Here is a 16,789-nt window from a genome sequence, read left to right as displayed (position 1 = left end):
GATCGCTTTACGGCGATCTCACTGCTGCCAATGAAGATGCCGCACTGCTGCTGCAAACTCACCTCCGGGACGCAGCGCCGCCGGGACCGCATGGAGGACGCCGGGACCGCCGGGACCGCTCGGGACACCGCTCCGATGGGTAAGTGACGCCGGGGGACGGGTCAGGGACACTTAGCAGAGCGGTGTGTGTCCCGATCCCCGTGATCGGAACTCACACACCGCGCTGCTAAGTATTTTCATAGCGAAACGCTGCTATCAGCTAGTCAGATTTGACCAGCTGATAGCAGCGATCGCTGGGGGGGGGTGGGGGATGAAACCCCCCGTGGTCGCACGGTAAGATGGCTGGCTATCAGTGATAGCCACCATCTTTCCGGGCGCTGCGGGATGCCGCGAGTAGCGGTAGTAATGTTCATGACGTACCTGTATGTCATGGGTCGGGAACACCTTGCCACCCATGACGTACAGGTATGTCATAGGTCGGGAAGGGGTTAAAAGTGGTTTATTGGGGACAACAGAATCACAGATAGCTTTATCTGTATTCCTACGTTTATGTTTTAAGCTGTATCTGTGTACCTATGTCTTAAAGAGCCAGGGACTTACTTTTCGTGACAACCATCCATGATCAAGTTCATAAGTTATTGATTATGTGTATTAAAAGGAGATCTCCACTGGATAGGTGATAAGTAGCTGATTGAGGGGGTCCGACTGCTGGGGCCACCTGAGATCACCGGGACGGGACTCTGAGCTCAGTGAGGAGCACTTGCTGCAGCTGGCACATGCTCCATTAATCCTATGGGTACGACGAAAAATCCCAAGTACAGCTCTTGGGCATCATCGGCGCTCCTATAGAAATAAATGGAGTACGGTGCCGTCAACGGTAGACGTCCATCACCGGGATAGGACCACAATGCTCTCAGTGAGAAGTGCGTCTCGCACTTCTCACTGAGAGCGTTGTGGTCCCATCCCGGCGATCGCGAGAGGCCCCAGCGGTCAGACCCCCCGCGATCAGCTACTTATCCCCTATACCAGTGTTTCTCAAGCACGGCCCTCAAGACCCCCCAACAGGTGATGTTTTCAGGATTTCCTTAGTCTTTCACAGGTGACATAACTGTAGTGATGCCTGATTTACTGACCATAATCACAGTATATCACCTGTGAAAGACTAAGGAAATCCTGAAAACATGACCTGTTGGGGGTTCTTGAGAAACACTGCCCTATACTATGGATAGGGGATAAGTTGACTTTCGCTGGAGTACTCCTTTAATAGTCAATGCCTATTTATTATTTACTACCACTAAACTAACTTCATGTATCACTAAGGGTACTAACCCAGGTTACATTACTGATGCTATATGATTGCAATATTGTGCAGGCACACTTTAGTTATTTCACTTGCACATGTTGTTTGTATTACAACACAGACTTATTGAAAAAGGTCTTAAATCCAGGAATAGCAAAATAAAGCTGATTTTTTCTCTAAAAACAGCATGGTATTCCAACTTGGCTCCATTCACTTCAACAAAACTGAGCTGCAATACCATCTACAAAACTGGGGACAAGTGGGGTACTATTTTTGGAAGAAATCCTGGATAACACCTTTAAGGCCGAAACGTCGGACCCATACTGTCAATGATTCTGTTTTCCCCAATAAACCGCTCACAATTTTTGCAAGCCCTCCTGATGTACTTTAGTTCTTAGAACTAAAGAGTGGATGATCTGAAGACAATATTTAAACTTTCCACTAGACCCTACTATATTATATATGGCATTTATCTAAAATATTAAGTTAGGCCAAGTACACATAACCGCTGAGCTCTGTCCCGTTCGGTGCCAAACAAAGGGGCGGAACCTTTGCAAAACTGACATCACCAGGTCCAGACGGATTTCACTGACATTTAATAGGATCCATTAATTTAGGGGAGTTGAGAGAGAAAAAAATACTGCATGTCCAGTATTTTTCTCTACTCCACTCTTGTCTTTTCGCGACAGATATCCCTTAAGTGGAGCTCATTGGTGACGTGAACAAGCCCTTATATGTCAACTATTACAAATTATGTCTCTAAATCACAATGTGCTCTGTCCTCAGTATATAGCAATATATTTTAATTTTCTTTAAGGAAACACAAAAAACAAAACTTTTTGGTCATTTGATTTTAAGTCACTTTATTCAGTGTGATCTTTGAAGTGCTCAGAAGAAGAATCTCCTGATAATTAAAATAATGACTTAAAAAAAATAACAGCAGTGGATGTGTACTTAGTAGTCACAGATACTGTGACTTTTCAGACTCCTATAGAGCGATGACTCCAAGGTGATCAGTCACTTTCTAGATCTATAGGGTTGTAATCTAAATCATCTTCATCATCCAATTCTAAATCATCCAATTCTTGGAATAGAGATTCATCCACTTCAACGCTGTTACCAGCTGCAAAGCAAAGACAGAACAAATAGTTTAACACACACAACTGTTACCGCTACATAGATACACTTGTTCTAATCTAAGCATGCTCCAGGACTGAAAAAGACATTTCTTCACAAATGTATGCCACCTAGTAGGGCTGGGCGGTATGACCTATGTGTATCAAGGTATTTTTGTAACTTATGGCGGTTCCAAGGTATATAACGGTATTTCTTTCACCCCCCCCTCCCCCCAAATCACGTGGCCCGCAAGTGCTGTTCTGCTCCCCCCCCCCCCCCCAATTAATTATCAACCCAGCGGGGTACTACTCACATGTGTCACCTGCAAGCACTGCCCTCCTCCTCTTTGTTGGGGGCCACCGGCGATGGAACTCTATACAGTACGCCAGTGGTCTCCAACAGGCGGACCTCCAGCTGTTGCAAAACTACAACTCCCAGCATGCCCGGACAGCATACAGCTGTTCGGGCATGCTGGGAGTTGTAGTTTTGCAACAGCTGGAGGTCCGCAGGTTGGAGACCACTGCTGTACGCTGTATCCCTATGCCCGGGCTGCAAAAGATAAAGAAAATAAACTAACTTACCTACGTCGGCCACACGCTGTTCCTGGGGACTGGAACGTCGGACAGCAGTCAGCCTATCACCAGCCAGAGCGATGTCCCGCCCCGGCCAGTGATAGGCTGAGCGCACTGGCATGTAAGAAGCCAGCAAGAGCTCCTTACATGACAGTGCGCTCAGCCTATCACTGGCCAGGGCGGGACATCGCTGCGGCCAGCGATAGGCTGACTGCTCTCAGACGTTCCTGTCCCCAGCATAAGGCCGACGTAGGTAAGTTAAAGTTTATTTTCTTTATCTTTTGCAGCCCGGGCATAGGGATACCGCATACAGCAGTGGACTCAAACATGCGGACCTCCAGCCGTTGGCTGTCCGGGCATGCTGGGAGTTGTAGTTTTGCAACAGCTGAAGGTCCGCAGGTTGGAGACCACTGGCGTACAGTATAGAGTTCCATCGCCGGCAGCCCCCAACAAAGAGGAGAAGGGCAGTGCTTGTGGGTGACATATGTGAGTAGTACCCCGCTGGGTCGATAATTATTTAGGGGGGGGGGAGCAGAACAGCGCTGGCGGGTAACATGATTAGTTCCTCGATGTGGGGACAGCGCTGCGCTGGGCTGATAATTCATTCCCAAGGGGGAGGGGCCCAATCGGTATTGCGGTATGGGGAAAAATTCATATCGTGCAGCCCAAAAATTTCGGTATTCGGTATGAACCGGTATACCGCCCAGCCCTACCACCCAGTGGCTCCTTTCACACTATAAGCATTCATCCGTTATTAAATGTCCGTTTTCTGTGTAAAAACGGATGTATAATAACGGATGAAATAAAGGGTGCTAAAGGCTGAATAAATATTTATCCATTAAGACCTGTTGTAACATCCCTCATGTATGGCCGTAACACCTCTGCCTACAGACTCCCACAGCCGTGACTACTACTACTCCCATCATGGAACAGACTTCTATCCATGATGGGAGTAGTAGTTCCTCGGCTGCAGGAGTCATGCGGGTGGCTGGGGAGGCTACATTAGTGTTTGTACTACTACTACTACCCCCATCATGGAACAGACTCTGTAAAATGATGGCGGTTGTAGTACAGGGGCTGAGGGATTGATCACACCGGGTCTCACTTCTGAGACCCTATGCGATTAGAAGTTATTATACAGGGGAGTGGGCGGCATGCTCCACTCCCCTGCGAAGTACGATGTCTTTACTTTCATTTTTAAATTCCCTGCCGGGTGCCCTGAATGGCCGGTACTGAGGAGCCAGGCGGGGTTTTCAAATAGAAGCACTGTGGTGGAAAAAGATATGTAGAATCGCTGGGGGGTATATATTTTGCCCCCACAGCGCTTCTATATATCTTACCCCCCGCAGCGCATTTATATATGCTCCCCCCGCAGCGCTATCATAAGCCCCGGGGCATCGCTATGAATTAAAAGTATTCTACAGCAGAGCATTTGGCTGGCGCGATATGCTGCTGAAAGAATGCACTGCAGCGGCATCTATATATAGATCCGCTGCAGGGGTCAGACATATATCCATATGTCTGGCCCCCACAGTGCTTCTATAATGAAATGCCGCTGCAGCGCTAATATGAATGAAAATATTCTTTCAGCAGCACATCGCGACGGCCCGTTGTCTGCTGTGGAATACTCAGAAGTGAGATCCGATGCGATCAATCCCTCAGCCCCTGTACTACAACCCCCATCATGGAACAGAGTCTGTTCCATGATGGGAGTAGTAGTAGTAGTACAAACAATAATGTAGCCTCTCCAGCCTCCAAAGCCGGGGAACTACTACTCCCATCACGGAAACAAGTCTTTTCCATGACGGGAGTAGTAGTAGTCCCTCAGCACTGCAGGAGTCTGCTGATGTCACATATTCTGAGCATGCTCAGAAGTAATAACGGATAATATAAACCAGGTGCAAACGGATTACATAAAGGATCATCCGTTTGCCATAGACTTCACTGTTAAAAATAACGGCCGTTAATTTACCCGTTTCTTGTGACAGAAGAAAAATTAGTGCATGTGCCTTTAATTCTTCCTTCACACCTAACGTCCGTTATTCATGACGGGCTATAACGGTTCCTAACGGATAATTTAAAAAAATCCCATAGACTTGAATGGGATTGTGTAACGGCCGTTTAAAGGGGTACTACCGTGCTGACAACTTATCCCCTATCTAAAGTATAGGGGATAAGTTGCCTGATCGCGCGGGGTCCCACCGCTGGGGACCCCGTTATCTCATTTCATCAGGCCCCAGAGCAAACATCCGCTCCGGGTCTGATGACAGGGCCGGTGATAGTGACGTCACAGCTCCGCCCCGTGTGACATCATGCTCTGCCCCTCAATGCAAGTCTATGGCAGGGGGTGAGACAGCCGTCTCGCCCCCTGCCATAGACTTACATTGAGGGGCGGAGCGTGACGTCACATGGGGGCGGAGCGTGACGTCACAATACTCCAGCCCCGTGATCGGCAGTCATCAGACCCGGATCAATGTTCGCTCCGGGGCCTGATGAGAGCGGGGTGCTGCGTGTGAGATAGCGGGGGTCCCCAGCAGCGGGACCCCACGCGATCAGGCAACTTATCTTCTATCCTTTACATAGGGGATAAGTTGTCAGCACAGTAGTACCACTTTAACATGGCTTTTCTAACGGACGTTTGTAACAGATCTTTTAACGGAACAACTTTATAGTGTAAAAGGGGCCTAAGTTTGCAGTTCTAGCACTGCCATATAATATTTAAAGCAAATTTGTCAGCTCTAGAAAACACTCAGAGCTCAAGTGTCAAAGAGGCTGTGCTAAGCCACAGGATTCCCCTCCTCCCACCCTGCCATTCAGGATTAATGTACAGGTCTTGTCTTTCAGCACTGAGCTGTGCATAAAAATCAGTATTATTGGCCCCTTAACCCCATAGTGACTTTATTTAATGGACTGCAGGTCCTGGGCCTCAGAGTACTAACTAATAAGCTGTAAGTACACTTGTATGCAGAGTTGTCACTGAGGCCCAGAGGCATGCAGAGAAGATACGTATTGATCCTCCTCTCCACGTGACTGTACAGATCACTGCTACAATTAGATCACTGTTAGGCTGGGTTCACACCACGTTTTGTTAAATACGGTTCCCGTATACGGCTGGGAGGAGAGGGGCCGGGGCTTAATCGCGGCGCCCGCACTCAGCCGTATTCGGGAACCGTATTTAATGTAGGTCTATGAGCCGACCGGAGTGAACCGCAGCCTCCGGTCGGCTTCGTTTTCGGCCGTATGCGGTTTCCCGACCATAGGCAAAAAAGCGGTCGACCACGTTTTTGCCTGCGGTCGGGAAACCGCATACGGCCGAAAACGAAGCCGACCGGAGGCTGCGGTTCACTCCGGTCGGCTCAAAGACATACATTAAATATGGTTCCCGAATACGGATGAGTGCGGGCGCCGCGATTAAGCCCCGACCCCCATCCTCCCAGCCGTATACGGGAACCGTATTTAACAAAACGTGGTGTGAACCCAGCCTTATCAGTGATCCAATCTGTAAATAGGGACAGCAGAGAACACATGTTTCCTGCTAACCTGTGCCCCCATTAGAAGTTGCTGAATGCCTATAGACTAAAACATGAAATGTGCCTGGTAAGGAAGGAGTTAAAGTGCATTGGTCATGTCATATCTACATGTTAAACTGACAATTCGTTGCAGTCAGGGTTAAAAAGCATATATTTGGAAGTTTGTTGGCTTTGCATATATATATATATGGGAATATGCAAAGCAGCTCATTACACAACCTTTTCAGGTAGTGTTCCCTGGTATCAGCTTAGCTCCTGTTACCCAGAATGCCTGCGGAGTGCTAAATGGCCTAACCTGAATCTCCGTTACACCTGAAGAGGTGTCCTCTCCCTGAGGAAAGTACTGACCCATTATATATATATATATATATATATATATATATATATATATATATATATATACATACATACATACATACATACATACATATATACACATATATATATATATATATATACACACATATACATACACACACACAACGCCTCTCTCTGCTGACATCACAGCCCCTCCTCAGGGTGACTGACACACAAGGCTCTTCTGCCTGTGATGGCCCTGTGTTTTACACTACGCACTCACTGTCCCTGTCTATTATAGAGTGTGCAAGTGAGTGTGTTGTAATACACACTGATGGTGCATGCACAGGATAACACAGGGCCACTACTGACAAGCAAGCCCTGTGTGTCAATCACCAGGAGGAGTGCACATTACATTGACATCAGCAGAGAGGAGTGTTACTGCGCCAGGGCATAGTGGATGCCAGGCTACACTTCTCTGACACTCAGGCGCGGTATATATGTAAGGTATGCCTGCTTGTTATCCCCTATTGAAATGTGTTGCTAGTTTACAAGTATAGCTGACGAGACAGATCCGCTTCCAATTAAAAACAAAAAATAGTACAAAAGAAATAAAATTAAATTTAAAGACATCCTGCATGATACCAACTTGCTTTGAATGGGCATAAGGTGCTCAGGTATTAACACATTCCTATCATGCAGGATGTACATTGCGCCAAAATAAAATAATTATCCCAGGCTGCTAGTTTTGGTTTTATTTTTCTCTAGCCCTATCTGCTTTAAAGGGGTACTCCGCCCCTAGACATCTTATCCCCTATCCAAAGGATAGGGATAAGATATCAGATCGCCGCGGTGCCGCTGCTGGGGAGTCCCGGGTTCACCGCTGCGCTATCATTACAGCACAGAGTGAGTTCGCTCTGTATGTAATGACGCGCAATACAGGGGCCGGAGCATCGTTACGTCACGGCTCCGCCCCTCGTGACGTCACGGACCGCCCCTTTCAATACAAGTCTATGGGAGGGGGCGCGGCGGTCATCACACCCCCTGCCATATACTTGCATTAAGGGGACGGGCCGTGAAGTCACGAGGGAGCGGAGCCATGACGTCACGCGGCTCCGTCCCCTGTATCGCCCGTCATTACGCACAGAGTGAACTCGCTCTGTGCTGTAATGATAGCGCAGTGCTGCAGCGGGGATCCAGGGGCTCCCCAGCAGCGGCACCGCGGCAATCTGACATCTTATCCCCTATCCTTTGGATAGGGGATATGATGTCTAGGGGCGTAGTACCCCTTTAAGGGGTTATCCACCATAAGGTGATTTTAGTACGTACCTGCCAGACAGTAATGGACATGCTTAGGAAGGATCTGCGCTTGTCTTGGGGCTAAATGGCTATGTGGTGAGATTACCATAACACTGTGGCTACCTTTTTGTGGACTGGTTATTTCATGTTTGTTCTCTACAAATTCAATAGTTCCTTGTTTGTAAGTGTGAGGTCACTTTCCGATCACAAATCAGCCACCCCACCCATTGAAACACAAATAAGCTGCATTCCATTCAAAAGACCAGTGTTTTCTAATCAAGGTGCCTACAGCTGTAGCAAAAATACAATTATTTGCAGAATTAACTCTCTCCCACCCAACGGTCACGCCACCCATTGAAGCAGGATAGGCTCCCTTTGCACGGCTGTCTATGGAGGTCATGTCTTGGCTGCACTGCAACCTGGAAAAACCTGACACCTGAGTAATTTTGTATGCTGTTAAAAATAAATATTGGGGCGGAAATCCCAGAAGAGACCACAGTCACACACAGGTACAGACACTATATCATGAACTACACTAACTTTACAGCCCATGTAGCATATTTAAATAAATAAAAATTCCTTCACTTTTCTTCACTTGGTGATTATATTTAAAGCTGTGGCATGGTCTTTGTTATTGGTGCTATATGTATACAATGTGCACAGATCTTTAACCTTTTAAGGAAGCAGGGCGTACCCGAGTTGATTGCCACGTCTAAATTTTAAAAAAAGCATTCCAGCAGCTCAGTCGGGCTGACCGGGACCACCGCGGTTTCCTCATCAGCTGTAAGGTCACAAGGAGGGTCCCTTCCTGCCTCCTCGTTGTCCGATAGCTGATTCACTGCCCCGTGCCTGAGATACAGGGAGGAGCAGTGGAGTGCTGATAACACTGATCAATGCTATGCTATTGCATAGAATTGGTCAGTGTATGCAATCAAGGTATTGCATGTTATAGTCCCCTATGTGGGCTATAACGATGAAAAAAAATTAAAAAAAATAAAAAAAGTTAGTAAATGTGATTTAACCCCTTCCCTAATAAAGTTTCCCATAAAACTATGTAAATAAAAATAAAATATAAACACATGTAGTATCACCACGTGCGTAAATGTCCGAACTATAAAAATATACAGTTAATTAAACTGCATGGTCAATGGCGTACATGTAAAATAATTCCAAAGTCCAGAATAGCGTATTTTTGGTCACTCTTCATATCATAAAATAATGAATAAAAAGCGTTCAAAACAAAAATGGTATCGATAAAAACTTCAGATCACAGTGCAAAAAATTAGCTCTCATACCGCCCTGCATGCAGAAAAAGAAAAAAGTTACAGGGGTCAGAAGAGGACATTTTAAACGTATTAATTTTCATTATGTAGTTGTGATTTTTGCCAGAAGTAAAACAAAATCAAACATATATAAGTAGGGTATATTTTTTATCGTATGGACGTACAGAATAAAGATAACATGTCATTTTTCAATTTTGTCCCACAAATTTTTCGCTGTAGATTTTTGGGGTAAAATGACTGATGTCATTACAAAGTAGAATTGGTTGCGCAAAAAAACAAGCTATCATATGGGTCTGTAGGTGCAAAATTGAAGGTTATGATTTTTAAAAGGTAAGGCAGTAAAAACAAAAGTGCAAAAACGGAAAAAAGCTCAGTCCTTAAGGGGTTAATGGATAGGAGAACTCAAGAATAATTGTTTGGAGGTAAATAGCATTTTAAAATAACCTGTAAAAATCTGGGATTTTTAAAAAATGATTAGATTTTTTTTTTTTTTTTTTTTAAAGGAATATACACAATCCATTTCTACTGCTCCAATTTTAACCCCTTGGGGACAGAGTTTTTCCGTTTTTGCACTTTCATTTTTTCCTCCTTACCTTTTAAAAATCATAACCATTTCAATTTTGCACTTAAAAATCCATATGAGGGCTTATTTTTTGCACCACCAATTCTACTTTGTAATGACATCAGTCATTACCCAAAAATCTAAGGCAAAACAGAAAATAAAAATCATTGTGCGACAAAATAGAAGAAAAAACTCCCTTTTGTAAATATTTGGGACTCCCGTTTCTACGTAGTACATTTTTTTTGGTAAAAATGACACCTTATCTTTATTCTGTAGGTCCATACGATTAAAATGATACCCTACTTATATAGGTTTGATTTTGTCGTACTTCTGGAAAAAATCATAACTACATGCAGGAAAATGTATACGTTTAAAATGGTCCTCTTCAGACCCCTATAACTTTTTTTCCGCATATGGGGCTAATTTTTTGCACCGTGATCTGAAGTTTTTAGCAGTACCACTTTTGTATTGATCAGACTTTTTGATCGCTTTTTATTCATTTTTCATGATATAAAAAGTTACCAAAAATACGCTATTCTAGATTTTTTATGCGCGTACGCCATTGAGTGTGAGGTTTAATTAACTATATATTTTTATAATTCAGACATTTCCGCACGCGCAGATATCACATGTTTATTTTTATTTAGTTTTTTTTTTTATGGGAAAAGGCAGGTGATTGAAACTTTTATTAGGGAAGGGGTTAAATGATCTTTATTCACTTTTTTTTTTTGCAGTGTTATAGCTCCCATAGGGGGCTATAACACTGCACACACTGAGCTTTTACATTGATCAATGGTTTCTCATAGGAAACCATTGATCAATGATTCTGCCGCTTGACTGCTCATGCCTGGATCTCAGGCACTGAGCAGTCATTCGGCGATCGGACAGCGAGGAGGAAGGTAGGGGACCCTCCTGCTGTCCTACAGTTGTTTGGGATGCCGCAATTTCGCCACGGCGATCCTGAACAGCCCACTGAGCTAGCCAGGAGAAGTTTACTTTCATTTTAGACACGGCATTCAACTTTAAACTGCTATTAGCCACGAGTCCCAGTCGTTGTTAGAGGCTGGGCCCGACCCGCTATGACGTATTATAGAAAGGGAGTGAGCGGAGGGCGTACTGGTAAGCCCTCCGTCCCCAACAGGTTAAGTAATTTGAAAGCCCTATGTATCCTGCATAAAAATAAAAATAAACTTGGGTATACAAAAACAAACAAAAACCCAGATCAAACTAGGGCAGAACATCTCTAAAAGTTAGCCTTCAGACATGGAAGGTTTACTGGCTATAGATGGAGCAGAAGACATTGGGCCTGATATGTAGCATTCATAACCTACCTTCTTCCAGAAATTTGATGTCAGAGGTGTCCAGGTTATGATCTGTTTCAAACAGCTGCTTTCCTGCAGAAAAACAAAATAACTTGTAAGACATTCAAAGTATTGTTACATATAAGGGCTCATTTATACGAATATGCTATTAGAGAATTTCTGGGCTGACATTCTGTGTGCAGTGGGTGCCTCTGAAACCACGCGGAGTTCCACTGAAAGAATGAACATGAGACTGGAATCCAGAATTTCCTCAAGGAGGCTGCTGCATCGGAATTTCTCAGCTCTGAAATTTTGTAGTGTGAATGGGCGCTAACACTGTCGAGAGATTTTAACTGCCAGACAGATGGACATCTGACTTTTCCATACCATTACAATCATCTCCAGACACATCTGTTTGACCATAGACAACATATTGTCCTTTTTGTCTGTGCCCTACATTAGTTTGCGAGAGTGAACATAATGTGACTACTTTATACTGAGTGCTTCTATGGTACTCACTTAAAATGTGGGAAATAAGTGGCACCATGTTATAAGAAATGAAAGTGAACAGACTTACCGGTTAATTTAATTTTTCCTGATTGCTCCTCTTCTTTTTGCCTTTTTTTCCTAATTTCTGCCATCTCTGTCTCAAATCTTGCTTTCCAATTGAGGAAGCTTTCAATTGTTACAGGAGTTCCATGGAAACGAACCTAAGAAAATTATCATTTGTGGATAATTAACATTGTCTGATCTGATAAGCTAAATATTTGCCATTTTAGCCAAGCACTATCACACGATCTTTAAAGGGGTTATCCAGGGATAGAAAAACAGAGCTACTATCTTTCAAAATCCACTCCCCATCTGTCTCCAGGTAGGGGGTGGTTCTGCAGCTCGGTTCCATTGAAGTGAAGTTGTAAAACCACACCAAACCTGGAGACAGACGTGAAGCAGTTTTTGAAAGAAATTACCTCTGTTTTTCTATTCCTGGACAACCCCTTTAAAGAGGATCTGTCAGCTCTCCTGACATACAAGAACTAAGGGGAAGATTTAACAACACATTGTGCAGAAGAACGCAGGGGCCGTAGCCCATGGCAAAAAAAATCTGTTTGCCATCAACCCCTAGACGGCATCAGGCAAAAATGTCAGCCCTTGCGATCTGGGATTTGTAAAGGTACACCCTGGAGCAGGAGTAGCGCCCGCTTCTTAGGTGATGATTGATGGCTACTATGAGTGGCCAGCCACCCACCGCTAATGTGGGTAGCGGTGATCCTGCAGACTCCCATCACTAACCCTTTAGATGCCGTGATCAATGCCAATCACGGTATCAAAAGTATTCGATTTCACACTCAGGTTAACTCTGGGTGCTTATCTGGCCTCCATGACACAATTGTGGTGGTCAGATGAGCTAAAATGGCAGCGGAAGGTCCTCTTACCTGCCCCTGGATCGATGATCCATTGATGCAGTCTAGCTCAGCCTAGCTGTATAGCATAGGCATAGCATTGTGCGGTGAATGCAATCTAATGATTGCATGTAAAATTATTTTATGGGGACCTAAAAAGTGTAAAATTAATTTTATATTTAAGTTTAATATAAGTTTTCAATTATATAAAAGCACCTCCCCTAATAAATAAAATCATCTTTTTACCATTATACAAAAAATAAAAATAAACATTTTGTCATCGCCGCACATGCAACTGTCCTAATTACTAAAATGTACTGTTTATAATCAGTGTAAATTTTTTTAAAAAGTGGCAAACACCAAAAAATGCAGATTTTTTTTATCAGATCATACATCCGAAAAAAAAATTTTTTGATCAAAAAGTCCCATGACAACAAAAATGGTTCCAAGAAAAAGTACAGATCACATTGCAAAAAAAAAAAAATAAAATGGCCCTCAAACAGCTCCATACATGAAAGAATAAAAAAAGTTAGAGGCCAATTTTTTAAGTATACAGGTAATTTTTTTAAGTATTACAATTAAGGATGCCCTGATACCATTTAGAGACTACAAGTACCGATACAAGTATTCGCCGATATCAATTAGAGATACTTTTTAAAAATGTCATGTGGCAGTTTTTTTATTATGGGAATAAAAGGGGATGTTTTAAGTTTTTATTAGGGGAAGGTTTTTTTTTTTTTTTTTTTTTATATTGAAAAAAAAAATATTTTTTAATTCATTTATTTAGACTTTTTGACTCCCAACAGGACACTGTGTACTGCGGGTCACCCAGCTTACCCAGCCTCCTGATAGAGTCTCTAAAGGAGACTGTGAAAGCTGGGTGTTATTTTAGTATGTGGGGCTTGTGACAGGGGGATTACCTGATCAATGAGAGTCAGAACACACGACCACCACAGATGCAGGAGCAGGGATATAATTCTCCCTGGAATGAAGGGCTCACAGCAATGCGCAGACACCCCTCCTAAGCTCTTAGCTGTTTAGATGCCAGATGCCTGTAAGCGACTGCATTAGAGGTCATTGGTGGTGAAGTGGTTAAATCTGCTCCTTATTAGGCTTTCTATGAAGCCATGAAGATTATATGATTGTCGTTTGCTGCAAGAGCTGCTAACACCCAGATAAGCTCGGCAGTATATGTCAGGAGGCTGTACTATCCCTGTACCCGAAAGTAATACATTAGTCTCAGTAACAGGGAAAGCCAGCAAAATATATATATTATATATATATATATATATATATATATATATATATATATATATATATATATATATATATATATATAATGTAATGTTAAAATGCCTGTTAAACAGAGGACAAGATTTGTAAAATATATAAAATGGAAAACAAAAATAAAGAAAATAATTTTAAAAAGCCTAAAACGTTAGCTTGAAATGACCATAAACAGGGCACTAGGAACTTTGTCCCACAACTAATTACATACTCCTCCTTTCCGTGCTTTATACATCAGTTGTTGGTTCACTGTCAGGGCAACACTGCAGCACTACTGATAGTACAGCTATGCAAGAGACCAGCACAGTGACCTCTTCAGACAGCTGATCAGCAGGATATAGAAGTCAGACCGCGACCCCCTCTCCCCAACCACCCTAATATTCCCGAGTAAAGCATCATTATTATAATACCGAATAATACCTCTGATCATCTTCTTGTGAGAAGTGCTACCAGCCATTTTAGCGGTACTTTTCAATAGTAGAACTTACTTTTTCTGCTTCTTCTGCTTCCTTTTCTTTCTTCAATTTTTCATCTTCTCTTCTAGTTTTTATTTGGTCTACAATTTCATTTAATTTTTCTTGGACAGCAGATACTAAAGTAAATATCATCACCATTCCCAGGTTCTCCTGACCCTACAAAAAAAAATTAAAATCTGGATTATTTCTTTGCATTTTGTTCAGTCCACCACAGAAAAACAAAAAAAACTAAAAAAAAAACTAGTCAATCCTTATATCAGGCTGAGATCCTAACTAATAGACTTGTGCGAGAGGGTTCTGAGAATACAAGACAAGCTATTGATGCACAATAATTATTTTAGTTTACCAAAGGAACAGTATACATGCAGATATGGGTAGAACTATGTTTCTTTGTCAACTAAACCTACTAACATCTTATACAGTCGGGATCAAAAGTTTGGGCACCCCAGGTAAAAATTTGTATTAATGTGAATAAATAAGCCAAGGAAAGATGGAAAAATCTCCAAAAGGCATTAAATTACAGATTAGACAGACATTCTTATATGTCAACAAAAGTTAGATTTTATTTCCATTATTTACACTTTCAAAATAACAGAAAACAAAAAATGGCGTCTGCAAAGGTTTGGGCACCCTGCAGAGTTAATATCTTGTACTGCCCCCTTTGGCAAGTATCACAGCTTGTAAACGCTTTTTGTAGCCAGCCAAGGTATCTTTGCCCATTCTTCCTTGCAGAAGTCTTCCAGTTCTTTGAGATTTCTGGGCTGTCTGTCGCACACTGCTCTTTTAAGGTCTATCCATAGATTTTCAATTATGTTGAGGTCAGGAGATTGTGAAGGCCATGGCAAAACTTTCAGTTTACGCCTCTTGATGTAATCCCCGTGGATTTCGAGCTGTGTTTAGGATCATTATACCTTTGTAGAAGCATCAAGTTAGCATCCAAAATTTACTGAAATTTTATTGAATACATTTTTCCTTCTGCTCGTGAGATGTTCCCTGTGCCACTGGCTGCAATACAACCCCAAAGCATGATTGATCCACCCCCATGCTTAACAGTTGGACAGAGGTTCTTTTCATTAAATTCTGTTCCCCTTCTACTCCAAACGTACCTTTGCTCATTTTGACCAAAAAGTAAAATTTTAACCTCATCGATCCACAGAACTTGTTTCCAAAATGCATCAGGCTTGTCTAGATGTTCATTTGCAAAGTTCAAACGCTGACGTAGAAGGTTTTCTTCTGATGACTCTTCCATGAAGACCATATTTGTACAAGTATCTCTTTATAGTGGAGTAGTGTACCACAACGCCAGTGTCTGCCAGATCTTTCTGGAGGGATTGTGCAGTCAAATGTGGGTTTTGAGTTGTTTTTCTCACAATCCTGCGAGCTGTTCTGTCTGATATTTTTCTTGGTCTTCCAGATCTTGCTTTAACTTCCACTCTTCCTGATACATTTCTTAATTACATTCCGAACAGAGGATATTGACATCTGAAAACGTTATAGCCTTCTCCAGTTTTTTGAGCGTCAACTATTTTCAGTTTCAGATGATTTCTAGACAACTGCTTAGAATAACCCATGGTGCTGATTGTTGGGGCAAGGTCAGATGTTTCTGGGCATTTAAAACCTTTGAGATTGACAACACCTGGTCTTCCCAGATGATGATTGAGAACAATCCATGACACTGGCAGGTCTCAGCTTTGCAAAGGTGGCAGTGCATGCTGTAAATTCTGCAGATGCCATTTTTTTGTTTTCTGTTATTTTGAAAGTGTAAATGATGGAAATAAAATCTAACTTTTGTTGACATATTAAAAGAATGTCTAATCTGTAATTTGATACCTTTTGGAGATTTTTCCATCTTTCCTTGGCTGCTTTATGCACATTAATACAAATTTTTACCTGCGGTGCCCAAACGTTTGATCCCCACTGTACATTTTTTTTTTTTTTACCAGTTATGTAATACACAAACCAGAGTTTCCATAAAGCATTACAGGGTTTATCCTGAAAGCATTTTGTTGTTAGACTTTTGCCCAGGCAGCTGGTAATACATGAAATAAGCTATACTTACCGTATTTATCGGCGTATAACACGCACTTTTTAGGCAAAAACTTTTAGCCTAAAGTCTGTGTGCGTGTTATACGCCGATACACCCCCAGGAAAGGCAGGGGGAGAGAGGCCGTCGCTGCCCGCTTCTCTCCCCCTGCCTTTCCTGGGGTCTAGAGCGCTGCTGTCGGCCCTTTTCACCCCCTGGTTATCGGCGCCTCTGCCCGTTCTGTCCCCCTGACTATCGGTGCCGGCGCCGATAGCCAGGGAGAGAGAAGCGGCGCCGACAGCCAGGGGGAGAGAAGGGGCAGCGGCACCCATTGCCGGCGCCG

The 16,789-nt window shown here is 43.1% G+C and overlaps 1 protein-coding gene across 1 annotated transcript in view; it reads right to left on the bottom strand.

Annotated features, from left to right (window-relative positions):
• Positions 1-2,127: 2,127 nt before the first annotated feature.
• The window catches only part of RWDD1 (RWD domain containing 1), a 29,880-nt gene continuing 15,218 nt past the window's right edge, over positions 2,128-16,789 (bottom strand). The window contains exons 4-7 of the mRNA XM_056566375.1: positions 14,436-14,579; positions 11,838-11,970; positions 11,291-11,353; positions 2,128-2,423 (exon numbers count right to left, since the gene is read on the bottom strand). Of these exons, the coding sequence (XP_056422350.1) occupies positions 2,314-2,423; positions 11,291-11,353; positions 11,838-11,970; positions 14,436-14,579 (450 nt within the window). The 3' untranslated portion in view covers positions 2,128-2,313. The remainder of the gene's footprint in view (positions 2,424-11,290; positions 11,354-11,837; positions 11,971-14,435; positions 14,580-16,789) is intronic.

This window comes from Hyla sarda, chromosome 3 (assembly GCF_029499605.1).
Source record: "Hyla sarda isolate aHylSar1 chromosome 3, aHylSar1.hap1, whole genome shotgun sequence".
NCBI classification, from domain to species: Eukaryota; Metazoa; Chordata; class Amphibia; order Anura; family Hylidae; genus Hyla; species Hyla sarda.
This window is presented reverse-complemented; position numbering and strand designations above follow the sequence as displayed.